Below are 24,808 nucleotides of genomic sequence, written 5' to 3'. Positions count from 1 at the left end.
TTTTAAACATCTTAAGATCTACTCAAGTTTCTTATAGTGAGAATAATTTAACCCTGTTTTTTCGGTGATTGTACAGATGAAGACCTCCGACGATTAAAATTTTTAGTACAAGTTTTTGAATGTTTTTTTTCCTTCTTCAACAACAAATGCTACTTGTAACAATTTCCGTGTGCGTTGTAAATCTCATAGGCCCTTTCACGGCAGACATTTTGACACAGAAGGAAAAGTAAAAGTGTGATTAACATAAATAATAGCTGGAATTTTTTTTAATTAATACCTAATTTCCTTGGCAGCTGACTCAGTGGCATTTCTTACTTCAATGGAGTCATTTATAATGTAGTTTCGTTCCACCTGTGGTTTTACTGCTGTATTATTACTATAAGTCAAAATGTCTGCTGTTGGAAAATGGGTCTTTTCTTTTATCTTGTGTATAAGTTTTTCTCCATAGAGCACAGAAACATAGAAGTGTTGCTTACACTAATAATAATTCAATATGTGTTTAACACTTTGAAGTGAGCCATTCTTCATAATGATTTAAAAAAAAAAATATATATATATATATATTTTAAGTACATTTTTCTAACTATACCTGACCCTACTTAGTAACATGAAAGCAAGGCTATTGCTTAAGAGTAGTTTTACATTGTGCATAGTACTACTTTTACTACTACTTCCACCACTGGCTATCAGGACAAGAACTAGGACCATCCCATATATTTCACACCGTGCTCCCCCTAGTTAACAATTAAAATCGACTAGAGTTCTATTAATGGGGTCATTTTATTTGAACGACACTGCGTGATGACATCACTCTGTCTGTAAAGCTCACGTTTCTTCATAGCAGGTCTTGGTCATAGACGGTAAAAGATCTTGATGCAGAAGAAGGGATCAAGAACATGGCAAGGGGTTGGCATGGCAACAAGGGCCGAGTGTGCGTGCACGTGTGGCGTCTGTGCACTCAATGTGATATTCATGTTTAAAGACATATCTGTAAAAAAAAAAAAGATGTATGTATTTATATATATATATATATCGCAGATGCATGCGTTGGAGAGTATAGTGGGTATTTAATATGGATTCAGTGTTTCCTGGCATGTTTTGAACAAAATATAATTATATTCTAAAAAAGCGTAAATTGCACGAGCTTCTAGGGGCGAATGTGCAGAAAAGTGGTGCGGTGATTGTGTGCAAATATGCGCCAAACCCCTCGAGATATAAAGGCGTCAATGTGTTCGTGCGCTCGTGAGGGTTTGCATTGGGGGAGGGGACCCCTCCACATCACTAAGTGTGTGTGGATGGCGTGGGCTTCTCTCCTCCTAACCGCACAGCATCATCACTCAGCTCACAGCAAAGACTCGTAGGCATCCTCCTCCTCCTCCTCATCGTCATCACCACCATCTCCGGGCTGAAGAGGGATCACATCGCAGGAATAAAGGTGAGTTTGAATGTAACGACAATAAAAATGAACAGTTGGCGGCCGATGTCGTCTTACATATATATTTTTGCATTAAGACATCGTGAGGAAGAGTCAATGGGCGAGTTCTCCGACCGTTTGCTTTACACATCAATTAAGATCGATTTTGTGAATCGAGTCGCGGGCCTATAATCTAATCCAAATCGTGATAAACTGCTGGCAGTGTGATTCCAAAAAAGGAGCACACATGTCAGGATGCAGGCTGCTATTTGTGACAGATTTACATTTTAATCCGGCATTATTTGGGGGCTATGTAAATTAGCCTGTTAGCGAAGGCCTTTTTTTCTTCTTGTTCTTAACAGCAATGATTACGACTGTAGTGGAGGTTTATATTGCCCATATTAAATCAGACTCTTGAATTCACATTCACGTTCCCCTTTCAGGCAATTGCTGCTTCTGAAAAATAACCATGTAAGACAGCACAAATATTATAACCATTTTATAAATAGGCCTGATAGAGCATAATATTAGGTGAACGATGTGTGTTATTTCTGTGGCTGTCGTTAATGCGATCTTCAGATGTCCAGATCATTCATCACGACACTTCACACTCTAATAGAAATCCCTCAGTAGCTACTGTAATGTGATGGCTATACGCCTTGCTTGGCCTGGCAAAGGAAGTGGTAAACTAATGCAGATTTTTTTTTTAATGGGAGAGAAAATATAGAGGAAAAAATAAAAGGGTTGCTCAAACCAGAGAGCAAAAACATCCATCTTCCTCATCCTCATCCTCATCCCACAGAGCTGTGTGTTGCAGGCTTGCCGCTGTGGAGATGCTATCAACTTGACAACAGGGACGAAATGAGAAAAGTGCGTTTAAAGCCGTTTGCCTTTACACTTGTATATTTGTGAAAAAGAGATACAAATTGTGAGTTAAAGGATTTAAGTGCATAGGTGACCTGTTGCGAATAGGTTGTTTTGTAAAAATACCTATCTATCTATCTATCTATCTATCTATCTATCTATCTATCTATCTATCTATCTATCTATCTATCTATCTATCTATCGAAGAGATGTAGACTTGTAACAGCAGTCAGAACACAGGTGTGTAAGACATTTATCATTAATATTAATAGTAACACCTGTGCTTTTTCCTACCGTGGCAAGTCAACATTTCTGCCTTGAGAAAGGCCAATCAGACCTCTAACTTAGGTCTTCAAGTGGTCAAGTTTGCAAGGGGCAGTGATTACAGGCCTGTAAGTGCTTGAGTTCAAAGCATTATTAGGTTAGTGTCTATAGTTTAGCCTGGCTGACCAGGCCTGTAGGGTTCCTTTGATCTGTGCCAGTAAATCTGCTCATCATGCTGGCAGTGTGACTGGAGATGACTTTTGAATTCAATTTTCCAAAAACAAACCAAACGTGGATTGTGCATTGACAAGGATAAAGATGCTGGCACATGTATACTGTATATCTTAGATAACTATGGGCCTGCTGTGACCTGGTTGTAACATCCATCCTGAGTGATCTGATCCGAAGTGGACAGCTCTAAGTACCGGTCACTCAGGACAGACGTTTAAACCAAGTCAGAACAGCCTATATGTGTGTTCCGGCGGCAGGATGTCTCCAAATGCATCCGGAGTGACCACTTGTGATCGGATCCCACTTCCCTGCTTTCTATGCCTGGAACATGTACATCATTTTGCGTATAGGCTGATTATAAAACCATTAAACAACAACCTGGTAAATCTTCTTTTTGAACATACCTAATTTCCTAATGTACTTACTTTACAGCAGCTAGCATAGATTTTGGCCGTCTAGTCTGCATAACTCAGGGCTGTAACTGAGGACATGAATTCATATACTTGTATTTATTATTTTTTTCTACCATTTTAAAGAGCAATTGTATCATTCTGTAATTGCACATAGTGTGGAGAAAGGACAATTCTAACATTTTTAGCTCAATCATATTTACTGCATGTTTGACAGTGTCAAATCCCTCTTATGTAGATACTTTCAAGTAAAGTGTTACCAAATAAATAAATAATGGGATTTATTATTTCACCATTACAATTTGAAGTAGCAATTAGACCATCACATGGGGAGATACCATTTACAGAAAAGTGAAATAAAAAAAATTGAGAAATACATTTACAATGTTACAATTACAGACATTTTCACAGGTTTCTTTTTATGGCAGTATTTAGTCGACCCTGTCTCTGGCCCTGTTTATGCTGTATACCTGGCAGACATTGAAGCGTTGTCAGACCATTATTACCTGTCAGACCATTTTGAAACGGGGGTCAACGTGTGCGTCACAGTGATGTCTCTCATCCTGTGTCTGTTGTCTCACTGCAGCACAAAATCAAAGTGACATGTTTTATTGCAAGGCAACCTGTGGCACACAGCGCCTTACATCCACCAGCATATGGATGTGGGTATTGTCAGTGAACTACATCAGTGCCTTATCAGTGTATTTCAAAAGAGGATGTGATACTGCAGCAGACAGTTTAAATGGACATCAGTTTTCCAGCTTCTTTTTCTCAATTTCAAGCCTCATTTATTTTGGCACACAGCTCCTCTCAGTTTTTGAATTAATTAACTTTTATGGCTTATTAGTACACTTTATTGGTTTTCTGCAATATTGTTGATAGATTTATTTTTTGATCGGTTAAACTATTAAAAAAACTCAAATTTTATTGGAGGATTTTTTGAGCAGTCTTTAAAAAGAAAGAATGGAGAGGTCAGGTGTTAATATGTGTCATGGGATGTCACAGTAAACAGTGATCTGTAAGGCCTTCACGGACCTTTTGGAGCATCATATCAGTCCCATTTTATTTGAGATTTTGTCACGTGTTGTAGCTCTTCAAAATGAACTTCTGCACCAAGAAACATCCATTAAAAATCACTCTTGCCATTAAAGGCTTGATGTCTCGCCCTGAAATAACTGCTCAAGCCCATCTGTGACTCAGCAGTAAACACGTGCTGGGCAGATAATGGATATGCAACAGATGTAGTCTGGAAAAACATCACTATAGGCCGGTAAGGTGGTTTGGTTAGCTCAATGAAAAAAAAAAAGAATGATCAGTTTCAAGAAAAAAAACCTGGCATTTTCTCTTCGTGGTCACTCTGCATCTTGTTGCATGTCATTGTTGTTTGTGTCTCTGGATGTTTTAAGTCTCTTTGTAGACACAATGTAGTCATTTAGCATCTCTTTGTAGTCACTTTATCTTCGTAGTCATTTGATTTACCTTTGCAAGAAATGTCACAGTCCCTTTAGATTGAGGGCTACCGGGGCACAGGCCCCCTAACCCTTTGGGCCCTGGTTTCCATTAGGCCCATTTATTGTAATGGGTCACCAGAAAGTTGCACTGATGCTTTCGCAGCTCCTATCAAATGTCTCTCTTAATGACGACAAAGCGCCTTTCCATGAAACATACCACTACACGCCTGAAGGAAAATTATATAAGATTGGTTAATTTATATTTTTATTTTCTCCCCAGACATAAGAGGAGCCTGTTGTCAGTCAAGTGACTGACAGCTTTTTAAGTCCGTGAGGTGTATCCTGAACACACTGAAGCTTCAGGTGGCCTCTCCTCTAAATCTTTGACCACTTTTGCATCTTCTGAACCTCTTTAAAATGGAGGACGGCTACCAAAACCGGACTGCCTTTATAAAAGGCGCCAAAGACATTGCCAAAGAAGTCAAGCGGCAAGCATCTAAGAAGGTCGGCCGTTCAGTGGATCGGGTGAGCGATCAGTACAGCAAGCGCTCCTACAACCGGTTTGAAGAGGATGATGATGATGACTACCCCACTCAGGGAAGCCAGGATGGAGGTTATTACCGTGGAGACAGCCAGGCGGCCAATGACGATGAGGGCGGCCACAGTGACTCAACAGAGGGTCATGATGAGGATGATGAGATCTACGAGGGTGAGTACCAAGGAATTCCCCGGGCTGAATCAGGCAAGGCCAGCCTGGCTGGAGGTCCGGGCTCAGTGACGGCCGGCGCTCAGCAATTCACAGATATCGGAGTGTCCGAGGCAGAGAGGAGGAAAGACCAGGAAGAGCTGGCTCAACAGTACGAGACCATTTTACAAGAATGTGGTCACGGGAAGTTCCAGTGGAGCCTGTACTTTGTGCTGGGGCTGGCTCTCATGGCAGACGGTGTGGAGATCTTCGTGGTCGGGTTCGTCCTGCCCAGCGCTGAGAAGGATATGTGCCTGTCTGAACCTAACAAAAGCATGCTAGGTAAGACTCTTTTACAGTGTCTCATCCTTTTGTTGTACAGGTTCTGGTTTGGCTGTGTCATAATGCATTTTAATAGGCTTTAATGATAATTTGTCTATGTTTTTCTTTTTGTCAGCCTTATCTCAAAAGCCAATCTACTAACAAGAATTGGCTGTTAATACACATTTTTACTATCATGAGCATGAGCTCCTTGACTCAATCCTACGTACACAGTCCTGCTGCCAAATGTAAAAAAAATTGGAGCTCAGACAAACTAACTCATTATTGGTTTTAATGTTTTCATGGAATTTGTAGACATTAAGAAAAATAAAGAATAATGCCTGATCTTTTGAAAAAATATTAGAACTGTTGTCTGCCTGTCTTGAGAGGCCAGCTGTCAGCGGACTAATAACGAACCTGAAAACCCACACAACATAATCTTACAGTAGAAGTGTAGAAGAAATAAAGAGACAGGATAGACTTACATTTGACGCTGTAATAGTTTCATTTTCTTTGCTCTCTCCACAGGTCTGATTGTATATTTTGGGATGATGGTTGGGGCTTTCCTCTGGGGGGCCCTGGCTGACCGGATAGGCCGTCGCCAGTCTCTTCTCATCTCTCTCTCCATCAATAGTGTCTTCTCCTTCTTCTCCTCCTTCGTCCAGGGCTACAGCACCTTTCTGTTTTGCCGACTCCTCTCAGGTGTTGGGTAAATGGATTTTTTTTTATTTTTTAGTTAACCTTTATTTAACCAAGTAAGCTGATTGAGAACAAATTGTCATTTGCATAGACAACCTGCCCAAAACGTACGAGACAACGTAGATACACAATACACAAAATATAAATATACAAAATACAGCAAAGAGTCTACAAAAAATACAGATCAAATATAAATATTGAGTGTAGTACATACTCTGAATACAGTTTGTGCCAATGGAATAGTGCAAAAAGCATTAAAGAGATATTAGAGAAATATGACAGACAAGATTGTGCCACTGTGTATTGGAACATAAGCGTCAACAAAGTGAGCGTGTGTGATACTGCGAGAATGATGGAAGAGAGTTAACACATGCAATGGTCAGACAAGAGCCCAGACAGCAGTACTTTAAGAAATAAACCATATATATATATATATATATATATATATATGTGTGTGTGTGTGTGTGTGTATATATCACTGAAATGAAACACAAAAGGTTTAACTCAAAAATAAGTTATAACATTAACATAATAAAATTAACAAAATAACGTATAGTAATTGCACCAGCAGTAAAGTCTTTACATCATTTAAAACAACAGTTCCTCTGGTTTAGTGAAGTGGCAAATTGAAATGCTGTAATCATTCCCATATGCGGTCAAATCAATCACGGTTCCACAGAGCTTTTGTTAGTTTTGCACCAATTTGATGGACTCATGCAAGCAAATAATCTGTCTACCTAAACCTTGTGTGCTTGAACTCTTAAACACCGGGACACTTAGTTGTTTTTCTGATCTTTGCAGGATTGGTGGCTCGATTCCCATCGTGTTTTCCTACTATTCTGAATTTCTGTCCCAAGAGAAGCGCGGTGAGCACCTCAGTTGGCTCTGCATGTTCTGGATGATTGGGGGAATATACGCATCCGCAATGGCCTGGGCTATAATCCCACATTATGGTGAGTACTGTCTTCATATCCATATTCCTGACCATATCCCCGCATTTATAACATTATGGTTAGCTACCTTTGCTACTATGCAAGTTAGCAGATCATCTTCTTTGATTTACAGCAAAAGTTAATAGCAATAGCTCAACATTTTGAATACACTTATTTGCTTCTTGCCGAGAGTTACATGAGAAGATTGATACCACTCTCTATCTGTCCATAAGTAGGCTATAGCCAGTTAATTTAGATTAGCACAAAGAAAAAGGGGAAATAGCTGTCTATACCTACTAAATAAAGGTAACTAAATAACTTTTAATAAATTTTATTTATTTGGACTATTCATTTGCTCTAAGTACTGCAGCCGAGAAATAATCCGTTGTAAAAAAAAACGTAAAATGGTGAATTTTTGTTTTTACACTTTGTTTTTTGTTCTTATTTAACAAACAAGTTATAACTTGTGAATTTGTGAGCTTTAGAGGTGCCGGTAGCCAGATTTGTTACTTTTGTACAGAGCCAGGCTAGCTGATTCAAGTCTATATGCTAAGCTAAGCTCTCTGGCTGTTAATTGCAGCTTTATAATTGATGGACAAAGATGAGAGTGATATCATCCTAACTACTCATCTAACTCTTACATTTAGATGAGAAAAGTTTTTGAGCATCAGTTTTGGTTGCTAAAACCATACATGTTCAAGCCTGTCTGCTAGAAAGCATCTTCCCAGAGACACTGCACAGTGGCTGACCTTTGACTTAAAGAAAAAAAAAACATAGTTCATACAGTGTCATATCAAACTAAGTAGATTTCTGCCAAAGCTCCATAACAATTGTCTGACGGTATGTGTCGTAAAAAGTGTACGGCGTGAGCTCATCTTTTTAAGTTTTCGTTTTGTTTGTCTTTTTAGGATGGAGTTTCCAGATGGGCTCGGCATATCAGTTCCATAGCTGGCGTGTGTTTGTGTTAGTGTGCGCATTTCCTTCTGTGGCAGCCATCGCTTCCCTCAGTGCCATGCCAGAGAGCCCACGCTTCTACTTAGAGGTTAGCAGATGTGCTTGTTGACAGATAAACTTACAGTATTGGCTGGTTTTACACTTGAATTATTACACATGTAATTTTACACAAGTATCTTGAATGAATTTCTTCCTCTGAATGTTTAAAGTAATGGAGCTAAATGCATAAAAAAAACAGAACGGTCATACAGAGAATGAGGTTTACTTTTCTTTTTAAACAGAATGGCAAACATGATGAAGGCTGGATGATTCTGAAGCAAGTTCACGACACTAACATGCGAGCAAAGGGACACCCAGAGAAGGTGTTTTCTGTAAGTATCTATCGTAAGAAAATATTGTTATACTGTATATCAGCTTTATGCCTTCATTAGATAGCCGCCAGCAGAGAGATTGGAAATGACATGCAACAAAGGTCACTGCCCGTTTTTGTGTGTAAGCTGCACAGTTATTAAAACATTGTCTCTAGATGACACAGCTTGAACTATTTCCCTGGGATCACAGGTGTATGACTTCTCCAACTTACAGTATGTGTATTCTAGCTGGTACATTAACAAGATATTAGCTGCTATTTGTTGCAATGAAAACATGAGGAAGTAGATTTTCACTTATAAAAATCTAAACAGTCGGGTGCTTATTAATTTTTTTGCTTTTACTCTGAAATCATTACAATTCTTATGGACTAAAGTTCAAACAACATCTGCTTCCACATTTGCTGTCTACATTTTAGTGTCAGCATTAAAACAAATAAAGTTAACAACAATAACAACACATAAAAAGTACCATTGTTATTTGACATGGTTATGCTTTCAGTTTGCCTAATCCATTTTCTCTCACTGTGTTATCTGCCTGACGTTCCTCCATGGAGAACTCAAAGCAGCAGGATAAAGAGTTTCAGCAATGGCACTTTTAGTCGTTAGAAAATGTTACCATCCAAATTCATTTCATGACATCGGGCTGAAGGATTTGTGTCTCTTTCATCCAAGGTCACCACAATTAAGACAGTGAAACAAATGGATGAGTTGGTGGACACTGGCACCGATACTCCAGTCCTGAAACGCTACAGGCTAAAGATTATGAGCCTCTCCCAACAGGTGAGTGAAGGAGATTTGATGTGGCAGTTCTGAACAAAAACTGTAACCGAGTTTTAGAAAGATGAAATAAAACACCCCTGAGATCGTATCTGGAATCACTGCTCTTTAAAAACAGTCTTACAGTAATTGTACCATGGTATGAGGCTGAGGCGTTTTACAGTTTGTGGCTGTAAGTAAAAGGCCTCAGTGGAGCTAGCATCAGTGGAAAGGAACAGTGTGGATGGAGTAGCTGCTGAGAGTAGCTAAGAAATACCTCTTTTCCTCTTCACCTTCTTGACCTGTGTTTGATTACTTGAGTGAATTAAACCAGAAAATCAACATATTATTAGAAGTCTTTTTAGCCATATCTACTTGCACACACTCTCCTAAAATTAAATGTGGTGATACTTTTTTTTGCATCTGTGATCATTAAAACATTTGCATTTGAGTTTCTTGTTTTCTTGATTGTGTTGCACAATGTTGCAGAAATGCAGTTCTAGGCATAATCATGACCAGCTTTGCATCTGATTTTAATTTGCATTCAGCCTACGCTATGCTCCACGCCTACACCCTCCATTTTCTTCTGAATCTGCACCACCACCTTCTTAATGCCTACAGAACACTTTTAATGTTGAAGATGTAACAATGTAGTTTTGTGTAGATGCCAAGCATGCATGTCTTTAAAAGGAAGACATTTTGGGAAAACCAGGTTGGCTGCTGTCATGCTAAATTCAAATCTTACCTCCTATTTATAAAGTTAATTCTAGCTCTTCAAGTTGCATGTTACTGAGCTGAAATATTACCATCAGATTAAAATAAGACCATAATGCATTGTGTGTCATAAAAACACAATTGAATCTGACAAATTAACTGAGTAGAATCTTATCAGAAATGTGTGTGTTCTTGTTCACATGTTTCAGATTCGGAATAACATTGTTGCCTGCTTCAACCCAGAATACAAACGGACGACTTTCATGCTCATGGCTGTTTGGTTTACCATGTCTTTCAGGTAAACTAAAGACTCTTTGCTATGTGGTGAATCACGTTCACGTTTAAATCCTATTTCCTCTTTATTGACTCTAAAAACTTTGCAGCTATTACGGTCTGACAGTGTGGTTCCCAGACATGATCAAGTACATCCAGAAGCAGGAATATGAATCACGCACAAAGACCTTCAGTGGGGAACGAGTGGAGCATATCACTTTTAACTTCACCCTGGAAAACCAAATTCATCTTGAAGGACACTATTTTAATGACAAGTAAGTGTTTTTTTAACAGAGGTGTATTGGTCCTTAGTAAGATTTACATTTGAACGCTACTAAATCAACAATAAAGCACAATAATAAAACCACAGAACAGAACATTTGGCTGAAAACCTGTGAACTGTTTATTAGGTTCCTCAACTTGAAGATGAAGTCAATGGTGTTTGAAAACTCTGTGTTTGAGGAGTGCTACTTTGAGGACATCACCTCCACACACACCATATTCAGAAACTGCACCTTTGTTGCAAGTTTGTTCTATAACACAGGTAAATATGATTTGTACTTGGTCATCAGTATTGATGTGCATTAAGGTCAATTGTTTATTTGTTAATCATTAAGTGTCTAAAATGTAAAAAAAAGTGAAACATGATTATGAGAAGCATGCGTGTGATGTGATTAGCTGCCATCAGCTCAAGATGAAGTTTTTAGAAAACGCCTTGTTTTGAACCAAGAAATGTCCAAAACCCAACGAAATTCAATTCAAGTGGGCATTCATTAACTTATTTGCGCATGCATTAGACACAGAGCAATATTAACATTTATTTGGAGTCATATTTCTGACCACCCAGCAAATCTTAGTGTATTTTTCACTCACCTTTTAGCTCTGTTTTGGTCTCTACCACCTGCTAAGGAAACTATATAGCTCTTTCGATGAATTAAAACTACGAAAAGACTTGAGGGGAACAGCAGAGCCAGATGATAATTATTTGTGAGTGGATCCTTTCACATTATGTAAAGTCATTTGATACATTGTTAGTGTTAAAAGATTGCAGCTTTAAAGTGATTTAAAACAGAGAAAACACATCAACCAATCATTTCAGCACTAGTTTTATTCACACCTGCAATTAAACAGTTGTAATAATCACCACATTCTTATAACACATGCTGCCCAGCAAAAGCACAAATCATTTGAGATTATATATGAATTTTAGGTTGTATAATTACAGCCTGAAGTAAAAATAGAAAACATTTAAAACACAGATGTTCAGCAAGATTGCAACCATGGAAACATTCTGTTGCTAGTAACCCTGGGTTACTCTGCAGCAGAACTGTTACCGTAGCAACATAAACAAATCCTGGCCAGACTTATTGACAGCGTGTGATGTGATTAGCTGCCAAACATGCTTCATGACTAAGACATTTTTTTTCCTTAAATATCAGCTTTTAATTAAGCAAATACAGCCTACAAGTAGACCAATGCTTTGAATAATAGTATATTACTGTACACATGCACAAAAAAGTGTGTGTGTGTGTATGTGTGTGTGTGTGTGTGTGTGGGGGGGTGTTTAGGGCATAGAGGGCCTTTTCTGTATGGTTTTGATTTCTGCTTGTGCTTTCAATCAACATGTCAGAATCTCCCTGAGAAAGCGGTTTCTTAAATCCCAACCTCTTCACTTCCACAGTAACTGCCTCAGCAGCTTTTACAGCAGCAGTATCTTCTCATCACCAAAGCCAATGATACATTCTTTTATGTTTATGTCATTTGGACATCCAAGATGTCTAAGCAGTTTAAGCAGTGTCATCACAAAATCTAACCATTTTGTTTTTGGGGCAGCTGCAGGCAACAAAGTATGAACATAAAATAAAGTAACAGGCCTTGTAACCTCTTATGACCTCTTCTATTTTTTTCCTGTTATTTATTTAGTGATGGATGCTGTTTATATGTTTAATCTCTGCCTGAAAGGAATCGTGATTAAAAAAAGCCGCTGACAGAGGGTTTGGTTGTGTGAGATCATTCTATGCTAAGTGTGTGCTTTGGTGTCAGGGAGTAACAATGAAGTCAGAGGTTCACCCAAAAAATAAAAATAAAATGCTTTTCATGCTTTCCATAATAATGATAGTATAAAAATAGATTAAAAGGTCTAAATTATATGCAAATGTGACTAAAGTCATGTGAAGTTTTAGCTATAGAGAAACTATGTTATATCTGTACTAAAATACTTGCCATAAATTGCACTGTCCTAATTTTTGGTTGATATTTACTTTCTAGCGTATTTTAGAAGAAGATAAATTGTAAATATAAACATAGATTACATTATTTAATTTTACACAGAAAAATGCAGAGGAGGTGAAAAGTGAGTTTTTCCATCCCTGAGGAGTGTCTCCAATCCTCTGCTCAACCTCCATATGAAAAGGAAACTGTAAAAGTTAGGAGGACAAAATTAGTGGTAATTCTCAGACCAATAACACCCCTCTCTCTCTCTTTCTCCCTTTTTCTCTTTCATCAGATTTGTTCAAATACCGGATGGTCAACTGTAAACTGGTCAACAGCACATTCCTCCACAACAAGGAGGGCTGCATGCTCGACTTCAGCGATGATTTCAACAATGCCTACATGATATACTTTGTCAACTTCCTTGGCACGTTGGCGGTGTTGCCTGGCAACATTGTGTCAGCTCTATTAATGGACAAAATTGGGCGTTTAAGGATGCTGGGTAGGTTAATCTAATCTATGCAGATAATTCACTAATGGACATAGAGGCTATTTGACTTAATGTAATTCTGATTGCTCTCTCTTTCTGGTCAGCGGGATCCAGTGTCATATCTTGTGTCAGCTGTTTCTTCCTGATGTTCGGCAACAGTGAGTCGGGGATGATCGCCCTCTTGTGTCTGTTTGGGGGTATCAGCATTGCCTCATGGAACGCCCTGGATGTGATAACAGTGGAGCTCTACCCCTCCGATAAAAGGTAATGTGAGATGCACTAACTGTTTTTGATAATCTATTTTCTGTTGAATTGTGAACTTGTGGGGAGCTCTAGTTATTCTTAGTTTTCCTGACAATAGTTTTTTTTTTTAAATTTGTTTTGTCTTTTTTTATTTACATGTAATTTCTTCTTTTCTTTTGTTTGTGAGGAGTGGAGGATCTTCCTGCAGGTGTACAGATGCACTGTTTTTGGTTGATTGGTGATAACATGATGAATCACATTACTTTTAGATGAAGACAGCGCTGTCAGTTAGATGCTGTAGGTTGTTGATTGTGACAGTCATTTCCCCAAGCAGATGTGGACAGATGGTGTTGGTGTATCGTGCCTAAACACTGTTCCTGTCAATCGTCTGAGTCACATATTTTGGACTGATATGGATTAGCTGTAAAAAGTTATATCACTTTACGTGTTAGTATGAGTATTTATAGTTTAAAGGAGCAGTGTGTAGGATTTAGGGATATATATTGGCAGAAATGGAATGAAATATATATATAAAGAAGAACCATAGTGTTTTCTTTATCTCATAATGAGCCCTTCATATCTACATAGGGACTCCCACTCAGTCCGCCATGTTGCATTGCCATGTTTCTACAGAAGCCTAGAATGCTCAAACCAAACTCTGGCTCTAGAGAGGGCCTTTCACATTTTTATGTTACAAGACCACTGTAGGTTCTATTACACACGGAAAGAAAGGGGTGATTGAAGGGTATTCCGTTGGTTGCAATCTAAAACCTCACCACTAGACACCACTAAATCCTACACACAGCTCCTTAAAAAGAGAGCTCACTGCTGTCATACATGCTCTAAAGAAAGTTCCATGCCAGCAGATTTGTGAGCCTATTGATTGCAAATAAATCGATAAATAGATCAACACACGAGGTGATTCTTTTGTTGTTTTTGACCTCCGGGCATTGCTTTTTCTCCTCACTTTGTTTTTTGGGAAATACAGACATTGTTGTTGTTGTTTTTTAAATAGAGCTAAATCTTTTTGTGTTAATTAATGCACTTTTCCAGTCGTCATGCAAAGCTAAGCAAAGCGGCTCCAGCAACACATTTGACTGACAGATGTGCAATTAGCATAGATCTTCTCATCTTACTATAACTCGCGGCATGAAAACGAACAAGGGTATTTGGTCAAAATGTTGGACTATTGCTTAAAATTCCTTTTTAAGTTGGGTTTGTAAACTTTTTTTTGTTTAATAATCATGATAGCCTACTTACTTACGTGATGGCCTCTAAATGTCTGGTACAAACCTTATGTCAGACTATATTGCCTTATAACATGTGAAGAAAAAGACGAGTCAAAGATCTCTTTCAAATGTTCAATCCTACATAATCTAATAGGATTTACTTAAGACTGAAAGTGAATTCCATTTCACATGTTATTGATTATTCAAAGACTCTACTTTTTAGTTAAATATCCTTTAAAAATAAATACATATCTGTGTTTTAATAAGGGAACCTTATGTTTGGAAGATTAGAGGAAAAAATCCCTATGCTAAGTTCATTTCTTGTCAGACAAATGTTGTTTCACCACTGCAACATTATCTTTTGGGCACTTGTATACATGACACAAAATACAACAACAACTACTACTACTACTATTACTAGCTTATTATCTGTATTATCAGAAGTACAAAGAACTATTGTGAATTTAGAATTTTGTGCTCATACATTTTATGTTTTTTACATTCACCTTTTGTTTTTACTCATCTGTACAACAAATTACTTCAGAGAAGGTATAGTAGAAGAGCACTAAGCATGTCCATATACAGTAATGTGCCCCACTGAAATAGGATTAAAGATCAGTAAAAACCTTCTTGTATCAGTTGCTGAAACCTCTTCACCGTGATTGTGTTTCTCCCTCTTTTCCTGTTCTCAGGACCACAGCGTTTGGCTTCCTGAATGCCCTCTGTAAGCTGGCGGCCGTCCTGGGCATCAGCATCTTCCAGTCATTCGTCGGCATTACCAAGGCTGTACCCATCTTATTTGCCGCTGGCGCACTCGCTGCAGGTAGTTTCCTTGCAACCAAGTTGCCTGAAACACGAGGCCTAGTTTTGCAGTAAAACAAAATGACCAACAGTGGGCAGCAGAGCACAGCCAGCGTGTGTGTTCGACAACCAATGAGCCCGAACATCCCTGAGAACTTCAGTGCTGCCCGTCACACACACCAACTGAGCTGACTGCCATCCCCATTGTAAGCGCAGAATCCTTTGAAATATGGATTGCATCATTCAAAGTCTATACAGCAATTAAGAGAAGAGCACACAGATGTAGAAATAATTACCTGTGTCATGATAACACAACTACATCTGAATGATAACACTTTCAGCTGCACTGTTAGTTACAAAAAACATCTCCAAAGTGTAACATCCACAGCGTGATGCAGTAAAAAATTGTGGTGTGCAGTAAGGATAACAAGATCATTCCTGGGAGTTTTCTCTCACTAGCCCACAGATAATATCAAACACATTTGAGAAGACAGAGATGTCAAATGAAGAGACAAGACAGAAAAAAAGCCATTTATGGGGGAACATGAACAGATTTAGTCTATATAAGCTATCAGTTTTTGAATATGACTGCAGTGTTTTTCTTTCTCGTCTGTCCGCAACCTCAGCGACTGGCTTTCAGTGCTGCTTTCTTATTTGCTGCTTGTACAGTTTATTTCCATCCAGGCTGATGCTTGTGCTTTGACGATGTTGTTCTTTGAAGAGATCTCACAATTTAATGGTAAATATATTTTCTCTAACAAACAAATGCCCATGACCTTCGACCACCGCCTAGCCAGTTTCTACCAAAAAATATGATAACATGCCAGTGACACTTGATTAATTCAGAAACAAAGAAAGTCATTTTCCTTGTCACTTCATAAATTCAGTCTACTCCTCTATTGGCAGCCTCAAAACACAGACAAGGAAAGATGCATTTCACAGGATTCTCTGTTGTAAATGGGATAAGTTGGATTCAGCTCCTCAGTGTTTAGTGTTAAACTAATGTTTTCCCTCCCTGGTGTTGAACCATACAGCTGTGGCGCTGTCATGTTTGCAACACAGGGACGTCTGAGGGACGGATTTTGGTCAAGTGCTAGATGCAGAACAGATACTATAGTGTATTATTGCCTAAATTGGTCTTGTGTGTATGCATGTGTGTGTCTTTGTTATGTGAGACAAGAGAACGCGTCCATTTAATTCAATTCAGTGCAGCCATGTAGAACATAACTTACTGATCCAACAGCAGAATGTACGGAACACCGGTCCCCACCTAATTTATATCAAATAGAACACATTATTTATCTTCAAGTGCCACTCCAACAAATTTTTCTACATGCAGGATAGTTTTCTGATATTTCAGATATATGATTTAAAAGAAAATAATCTCTAGCTCCAACTGATATGCATAGCTGTGTTAATTAGCCTTAATGTGAACACAAGTTATTTGGTTGAGTGTGAAGTTTGACAAAAGGTTTTCTGCAGAGCTTCCCACAGCATCTGTTTCTTAGCAGATTGCTTTGTGTTTGTAGGGAAAGAAAGCTCTGCAAAAAAAGCTACTAAATTGACTTCAACATTATTATTTTTTTTTCATTGTCATTTGTATTTTTTGTATTTTCCTGTTTGGCCTCATACTAACAATGCAGTATTGTTTCTTAAAATTGTGTTAATGCCCCTTAAGAGTCATGAAGTGACTTCATTATTCTCATAAGCACAAATCAAATGGGACCAACAGAAGAAGAATCAGTGAAAAACAGTCATATTGATCCGGTAGTGCAGCACAAAGGGAAAACAGAGATTACAAATCCCTTCTCTAATTTCATGTTAAGGGCTTGTGTACCTTTTACTGCATTCTTTTGTGACAGAAATGAAGTTATCCCTCACTGTGTTCCTGTATGAGATAAGTACACAAGAAAAATGCCTTCATAATATTGTGACTTGTGTGTGACCAAATTGGACACAATCGCTCTAAAGAAAAGCTGAGTACCATTATTTATACATATCACTACTTCGGTATAATTTCTCAAAAGGTATACATATATATGTTGCTGACAATCAGTGGGTGAGTATGTGGGTGCTGCTGTTGCACAGTAGAGTATGTTGTTAGACCTAAAGACGTCATCTGGATTGTGTATGAGTATGTGTCTGTGTGTGTGTGAGAGAGAAAGACTTTAAAAGAATAATTCAACATTTTGATAAGTGTGCTTATTCATTTTATTGCAGAGAGTCAGATGACAAGATTGATACCACCATGTCTCAGTTCAAATGCAACACAAGCGGAAGAAATAGTTTGGCACATATCCTTGTTAAAAAAACTTGTTTTTACATTTTAGTTTTTATGGATTAAATAAAATGGACATGTTATGTTTGTTTTTTGTAATTAGTGAGCTTTAGAGGTGTAAGTAAGTGGATTTTGTTACCTTTGGATTCAGCCAGGCGAGCTGTTTCCTTTGGTTTCCAGTGTTAATGCTAAACTAAGATTTATATGTAGATACAGTCATTAAAGCAGTATCAATTTAACTCCTAAAGAAAAAGAGCATTTACCAAAATGTAAAACTATTCCTTTAATGCTGTCCAATCTGGCTTGCATTCTAAGGGATCAAATCTCTCCTTCACTTTCTTGTGCGTATCACACATAAACGCCTTGTTCACGTTGGAGAGACTGTTTGGATGTGCCGTTATTGTACTGATGTGTGTGTGTATGTGTGTGTGTGCGTAAGCTGAGTCTAAATTGTCTTTCACATATTTTTCTACTTTTTTGTGTTGCGGTGTTTTCATCCCTGCGATGAAAACACAGCTCAGTTGGGGACCACGGAAATATATTTACACTAAGAGAAGAAGAAAAACAACAAATATGTGCAGTGTAGAATCTAATCTGCTGTTCATTAATAGACTCGGGTGCTCTTTTGCTGATACAATTAAGTCTTTAAGACAAAATCCCATCAAAGATAGCCGGTCTCAGCGATAACGTGCGGTATGTTCTGTATTAAAACATACAGAAAAGGATCACAGCTGAAATTCAAAAAGACAACTTAACCCTCTAATCCTTGTGTATTCAACCAGTCGTGACGCATGTTTGTATCGTATTGTCTGACTTCTTGGACGTCCTGTTTGCCAGCTGTTTTTGTCTAAAGCAAGAACTAGTGTTTTCACTGTTGTATGATGACATAGATTTGTTGCTTGCAGTGATTGTTCTTAATCAAAGTGGGGTTAAAATTGGTGAAACTTGAGTGTGTGTTCTGAAAGTAAGTTAGTGGTGACTGTGCTCCTTGTTTACCTTGGACCCAGGTAACTCTTTTTTATATCTATATCTATATAAGGAAATAGGGAAATACGCTTAAGGAAAATAGAGCTGAAAATGTGCATAAATTAAGTCAAATTGACAAATACTCGTTTGTTCATGTGAGTCTGTTTGAAGAGGGGTAAGTGTGAGCAATGAAGTGGAGGTTTTTCCCAATTCTTAAGAAATAAGAAGCCTTTGTTAAATCCAAAATGACCACAGTTTATCAACTCACCAAAAGAGCCCCCTCTGTCAAATTGAAGCTCCTGTCCAAAATGTAAAAGTTTACTATTTAATGTCACTCTGTGTAGAATTTGCATTATATATATATATATTTATATATATATATATATATATATATATATATATATATATATATATATATATATGAACTATCAAAAGGGTCGCTGGTTTGAGTTTTGTCTATAATGATGCAGTAATATGGCATGTGTTAGCGAACACCAGCCTGAAGACTTACCTTAATGATGGCAGTCTGATAAAAGGATGGAGGAGATTTTATGGCATGGTTTCTGTCTCAACTCTTAAGATCACATGGATCCATTCTGAATATATTCTGAAAATAAATGGCCGACCCATGCCAGAAAACAACTCCATCTGAAAGAATCCTTCACTGTAGTTTGGACCGAAGGAATTTTATGTTGCGTTATCTTTAGTTTGACTCTGACCTGTTTATTAAATGATAAAAGTTAAACTCTAAATGTGAGTTCAATTAAAAAAACAAAACAATGTACTGTGTGTAGAAACTGTAGATGTACGTACGTGCAAGTTTGGACTTCGTGGAACAAAAGATCAAGGAAAACAATTCCAAAAAAAGTTCAATATGACACAAAAATCTATTGTGTGTTGTCTTTGTGTTTTGTAAATGAAGGCTGAATATCTTGGTAAATTCAGTATTTATTACTTGTGGATATTGAGAATATTTTAGTGATGCTGAAAAGGTGCTGTATTTATTTTATGTGAGAGTTGTTCATTGTGCTGGGATTTGCACTTTTGTGCCATTTATCCAGTTCAATGAAGAAAATGATAAATCATAATGGAAATAAAACTTGAAGAAAGAAAACCAATGTCATGGTTTGCATTGCACAGCATTAAGTCAACTTAAGTTCAGAATTTTTCTATGAACTTTAAATGTCAGGAGGTCATGCTTTGCAACATTATCTACCTGGATACACTTAAAGTTAACATGATTAACTTAAGAAAACAAAAGAAAACAAGTAAATGTCACACAATAGTTTTTTCCCTCACTTTACAAAAGGATAGGATCAACTTTTGAAGTCTGTCTTAAAACCAATACTCATACCCATGTGTACATAAAAAAAGGTTTTGCTTGCTGTAATCATTCCTCCTGTTCATCAGATAGACGGACAGACATGGAACCCTTTAATCACATCAAGGGGAAACAAGCAGAGAGCGATGCCACACGGGTTCTGTCTGTTGCGAGCCATCTTGTAGCCTCTCTCTCTCTGTAGTATACACCCCAACCACAATTGAAGAATGTTTAAATCAAACCCTCCAATGAATAAAGTATTTACATATATTTACAATATGCATTGTCTCGGAAACTCACCTCGCCAACGTAGGGGTAGGCTGCATCAGAATCAATGCATTGGTTTTTTAATGTGTTGGAAGGCGTTTGTCATGAAACCACCGTGGGACCCGTGGTTGCTGAATTTTATGGAGCAATCCAACAGGTTTTGAGAACTGAGGGACATCAGGACGCCTGAAGTCTCCTTGAGTTGCCCCACCAGAGCTCCAACTGCATCGAAGGCCCAACAAGAGCCACAAAAACCCTAGAAGATAGAAAAGTTGTGTAAGTAAATGTAGACTACCTCTTCTTCAAAAAGACAACCAAGTCCTATTGTTTTATGCTAATGTGTTCTGATACTTCACGGTATACCTCACCTGCATTTTAACCTCAGTTACCAGGCCTTCATCCCTATAGAGAGGTGTTGACCCTGACAAAGTTGGAAGGACCCCACTCCAGGTCAGAGGGCACGATGGTGCCCGCCAATATGCCAGTGATCTCCTCAGTAGTCTACAAATGAAGAAAACAAAACCACCAGTCAGTGATCTCTAAGTTCCTGTTTTTTCTTGCCACAGCTTTGAGGTTACATACAGTGGTTTAATGGGAAAAAAAATGGGGGTGCCTGTAGTCTACCCACCAAGTCTCCCAAGTGTTTCTTCGCCAGCTCATAGGTGTGTAAGCCCAGGGAGGTTTCCAGGTTATGGACATTAATCAATACCAAGTTTTCTTCCCATATCTGCCTGTGACCCGACTCCTCAATCTGGAACAGTTAATTTATCATCACACTCTGATTCTAGTATATAGTAAAGGAGTTTTCTTCAAATCAACAAATTAAAAAAAGGTGTTGCATTCATACAGAATTCAGGTAATAATGAAGAGGCAACTTAATTTAAAATCAGATATGCCTAAACCAAATTCAGTTTGGGTTGACTGGCTATTCATTTAATTCACTAACTGTACAAATGCATCACACATTCACACTGTTAAGCCACTCAAAAAACAGTTGTTGAAATTTGTTGAAAATAGACTTTATTACGCATCTTTTTCCATTGTTCCCAGTGTCCATCCAGTTCTGATTTGATAACCGCTGCAAATCCACACGATGGTGAGAAGCAGGCTCCGAAACATTTTTGGATCTAGGGAAAGAAGAACTTGTCATAGAAACAAAGAAAACAAATGTTTTTGCTCAGCATTAATAGGACATATTAAGCAGTTCCCACTGAAACGCCACCAGCTGATATCAATTATTATTTAGAACCAGTGAAAATAATACCAGACTAAACCCATTAGTAAAGTGTATGTATCACAAAATCAGTGAAGGCATGTTGTGTGTGGGAAAAAGTTGATGGCAGAAGATGCATTTAAAAAATGATAGGTTATTTCCAATAAATATCAGATGTTCACTGGTAGATGATGCTATACTCTTCCAGGTGTCCCATTTTTTAAATATATGGCTATATAAAATGCCGTTATGAGAGAAAACCAAACTGAAAACCTAAAAGTAATGTTAGTCATCATCTTTTGCTGCTAAAATATGTAAAATATGACCAACCTGAGGAGATGCACCAAGCAAACTGCACACCTGCAAACCAACCTAAATGTTTTAGCCAATAGGGGGAACCAGACACACGCTGTAAACACAGCACTTTTATTTCATCACCTTTTAACTTGACATGGTGTTTGTTGTGTCCAAACATTGCTTATTTCACATTCAGCAACATTTTAATTTAGGGTGTGTCTCTTTTAGCTCTGTTTTGGTCTCTTATCAACTCCTAGGGAAATATCTATGGGAAATATCTGTCTCTAGCCGCTAAATGCTCCACCAGCTAACCATTACAGTGTATGCAGCTAACCTTGGGTTAGCTTAATTGCTAACTGTGCCGGTGTGCTACCAACCGTCAATCACCAGTAGTAGGCTACCATAGAGAAAATATTAATAATCTACGCCTTTTACACCTCTTTGCAAAATAACCTGCTGATTGTGACAAAAAAGATTAGATTGAAAAACTGTATTGACCACAAGACCAAAAGTAATCCATTTCAGAAGAAGTTTGTTCTCCCTACTTGTAATTATATTAAATAACTTTATTTGGGCTATTAATAAAATACCTCTATAACAATGACACCTACTACAATCAATAATAATATTTAATTCCCGTGTCACCCTTATACCCAAAACATCATTAGAAAAAAGCTACAAAAGAAGATACAGTACTTTTTTTGTGGGTTATACATACATGGACCACGCTGAAAAGAAAGCAACGTACAAAGAAGTTAATAGTCAGGGTTTACTCACAGTAAACCGCAAAGTTGAACGTACGGAAACTCTCCTTGCCGACTTAAACATAATTTCCCCATGGGGACAATAAACATGAACTGTAGGGGTAGGCTGTATCAGAATAGATGCCTTGGTTTTTAATGACGTATCAGAAGGCGTTGTAATTTTTCAAATTTAACATTTCCAACGTTTTGTCACAGTATTTTTGACTGTCAGTCAGGACTGCATTTACAGTTTTAGTGTTACAGGTAAAAACACCAGCTGATATTGAAAAAATAACTTTAAATTTACCAAGACGATTCAGGTCACAGGTCACATTTTCATAGTATGGGGTAACATAAGTGAGATCATAAACAACATACAATATGCGGCTTCTACAGTTTTGTTGAGCAATGCAGCCTTTTTAACCCCTGGTGCTTAAATTACCCAACTCTAAAAGCCTTTTCATTCTTCTCTCCCACACATCATACCTATTCCCTAGTACCTTTTTGTTTTTTCTTCTTAATACCAAATTTGTTCCTCTTTCACCAACCGACCAGTGTATCAAATAATTTCGGACCAGAATGTAGACCTCCTTGTCATGCTAGATGGCTGAGAGATGTATTTTCTCACTTAAAGGAACACTATGTAACTTTTAGCGGAAGCTGTAGTTTCAATTACAGAACCTGTAGGGGGACCAAAGCAGCAGGTCGCGTAGTTCCAATGAGACAAACTGTAGGGGGTCCGAAGGAGGAAAAATTGAATTGCGTTATTTAAAATTGGTCAAAATAAAGTACACTCTGCAGAGAAGAAAGTTCAAGTTTCATGAGGTATGGGGCCTTTTTTATGTTACTTTGATAACTTTAAGGATAGAAAAGACTGGGATGACCAATCTTAGAAAATAGGAGACACCTCTGGTTCAGTACGGTCTTCTCTATCTGTGATAGGAGGAGGACTTTAGGTGTAGCTCTTTTTTTTCTTCCTTTTACTTTTTTGAATAAGGTGTATTGTATAATGTTTATCTATTTGTTTAATGGTTTAAAACTAAAATCATTTTTTCCCTTTTTGCAACCACAAGAGGATGTTAGGATGTGTGGGTTGGGGGGGGGGAGATCTGCTTTTGTTGTGGAACGTTTGTTGTGTCTATGAATCTAAGTAGTCTAAATGCATTATTAAGAAGAGTTAGCATTTACCTTCTTGCAGAATAATCAACAGGGTTATTTTGTAACCATCATAGACACCGGGAAGTTATTGCTCCCAGCCAAGAAGTATTCTGGCATGTAACCGCCCTCTTTGTTTTTATGTACAGATTAAACAAATGAGTTACAGTGTCTTAATTAGTAAGCTTTAAAGGTGCTGGTAGGCAGATTTTAGTTACCTGACAGAGCCCGGCTAGCTATTTCAACTTGTTTCTTATGTTTATGCTAAGCTAAGCTAACTGGTTGCTGGCAGTACTGCAGCTTCCTGGTATGATATTGATCTTCTAATGTAACTCTCGGCAGGAAAGCAAATAAGCTTATTTCCCAAAGAAACTGTTGCTGATTATGTAATTTGCAATGTCCCTGGATAAAATTTGGCTGTTGACCCTAGTTGCAAATCATCACCCATCGCTCCCTCCCCTTTTTTCTGTCAGCTTTCTACTTTACTCTAACAAAGGTATAAGATGTCCAGCAAGATAATCACCCAGAGACATCACAGCATTCACCACTACAGGGAGCAGCAATGACGAAACAACATGGTGGTAAAAATACAAGAGGATATTATGCAATTAGGATCTTTGATTTGGCTGAGGCTGTAATTGGCGTTCATAACTGATTTTCTCTTCGGGGGTTGGACAGAGATTCGCTGATGAGCGTAGGATTCCTGAGGTACCAGATGGTAAGTTCCTGACTTGGCAGCAGCTTTTCTTCTGTGGTGTGGCACACACCTTATAATCCTGCAGCTGAGCAGAGAGGCAGGAAATTGTATTTTTTTTTTTTTATATAACTTTCATTAAATGGAGTGAGTGTTTGCCAATGAAACAATTTAACAAAGGGAGCAGTGTATGAGTACAGAGCAGCTAAATCTCAAATGCACAAACTGTAATGTACAGTCAATAATTTAAGTCTTTTAGAGACCTGTGATGAGACGAGAGATCATTCAGTCACGGGTCAAGAAAACAAAGTCAAACCAGAGTCGGCAAATTTGAAATGCATGTTACTGCCCATCTCTTATGATTGAACCTTGACATATTGATTTTAATGCTAATGTGTCACTCTGATCATTCATTGATACTGAACATGTGGAAATATCACGATTGTTGGAACTTTGTAACACCAGCTGTAGGGAAAACCCACCCTCCAAGTGTGGTTTAAAATGACCTTGGTACCATGTCTGGTAACCAGAATTTTCTGTGAATCCAAACCAGTTTAACCC

At 38.0% G+C, this 24,808-nt stretch overlaps 2 protein-coding genes and 1 pseudogene across 2 annotated transcripts in view; 2 read left to right on the top strand and 1 right to left on the bottom strand.

The window, feature by feature from the left end:
* The window catches only part of sf3b4 (splicing factor 3b, subunit 4), a 5,666-nt gene extending 5,555 nt beyond the window's left edge, over positions 1–111 (top strand). The window contains exon 6 of the mRNA XM_032536333.1: positions 1–111. This exon is cut by the window's left edge and continues 216 nt beyond it. The gene's annotated coding sequence lies outside the window, so the exon portion shown is untranslated.
* Positions 112–1,181: 1,070 nt separating this feature from the next.
* On the top strand, positions 1,182–18,150 carry LOC116701631 (synaptic vesicle glycoprotein 2A). Its single transcript, XM_032535428.1, has 13 exons — positions 1,182–1,435; positions 4,915–5,661; positions 6,169–6,349; positions 7,141–7,292; positions 8,180–8,313; positions 8,507–8,596; positions 9,269–9,376; positions 10,276–10,364; positions 10,450–10,614; positions 10,750–10,883; positions 12,846–13,052; positions 13,145–13,304; positions 15,205–18,150. Exons 2-13 carry the CDS (start codon positions 5,052–5,054, stop codon positions 15,386–15,388), a joined length of 2,214 nt encoding a protein of 737 aa, XP_032391319.1. The 5' UTR covers positions 1,182–1,435; positions 4,915–5,051; the 3' UTR covers positions 15,389–18,150.
* A 1,813-nt stretch (positions 18,151–19,963) lies between these two features.
* Positions 19,964–21,264, bottom strand: LOC116701983 (cathepsin K-like; annotated as a pseudogene).
* Between the last annotated feature and the right edge of the window lie 3,544 nt (positions 21,265–24,808).

The sequence above is a fragment of the Etheostoma spectabile genome, chromosome 14 (genome assembly GCF_008692095.1).
Source record: "Etheostoma spectabile isolate EspeVRDwgs_2016 chromosome 14, UIUC_Espe_1.0, whole genome shotgun sequence".
NCBI lineage: Eukaryota > Metazoa > Chordata > Actinopteri > Perciformes > Percidae > Etheostoma > Etheostoma spectabile.
This window is presented reverse-complemented; position numbering and strand designations above follow the sequence as displayed.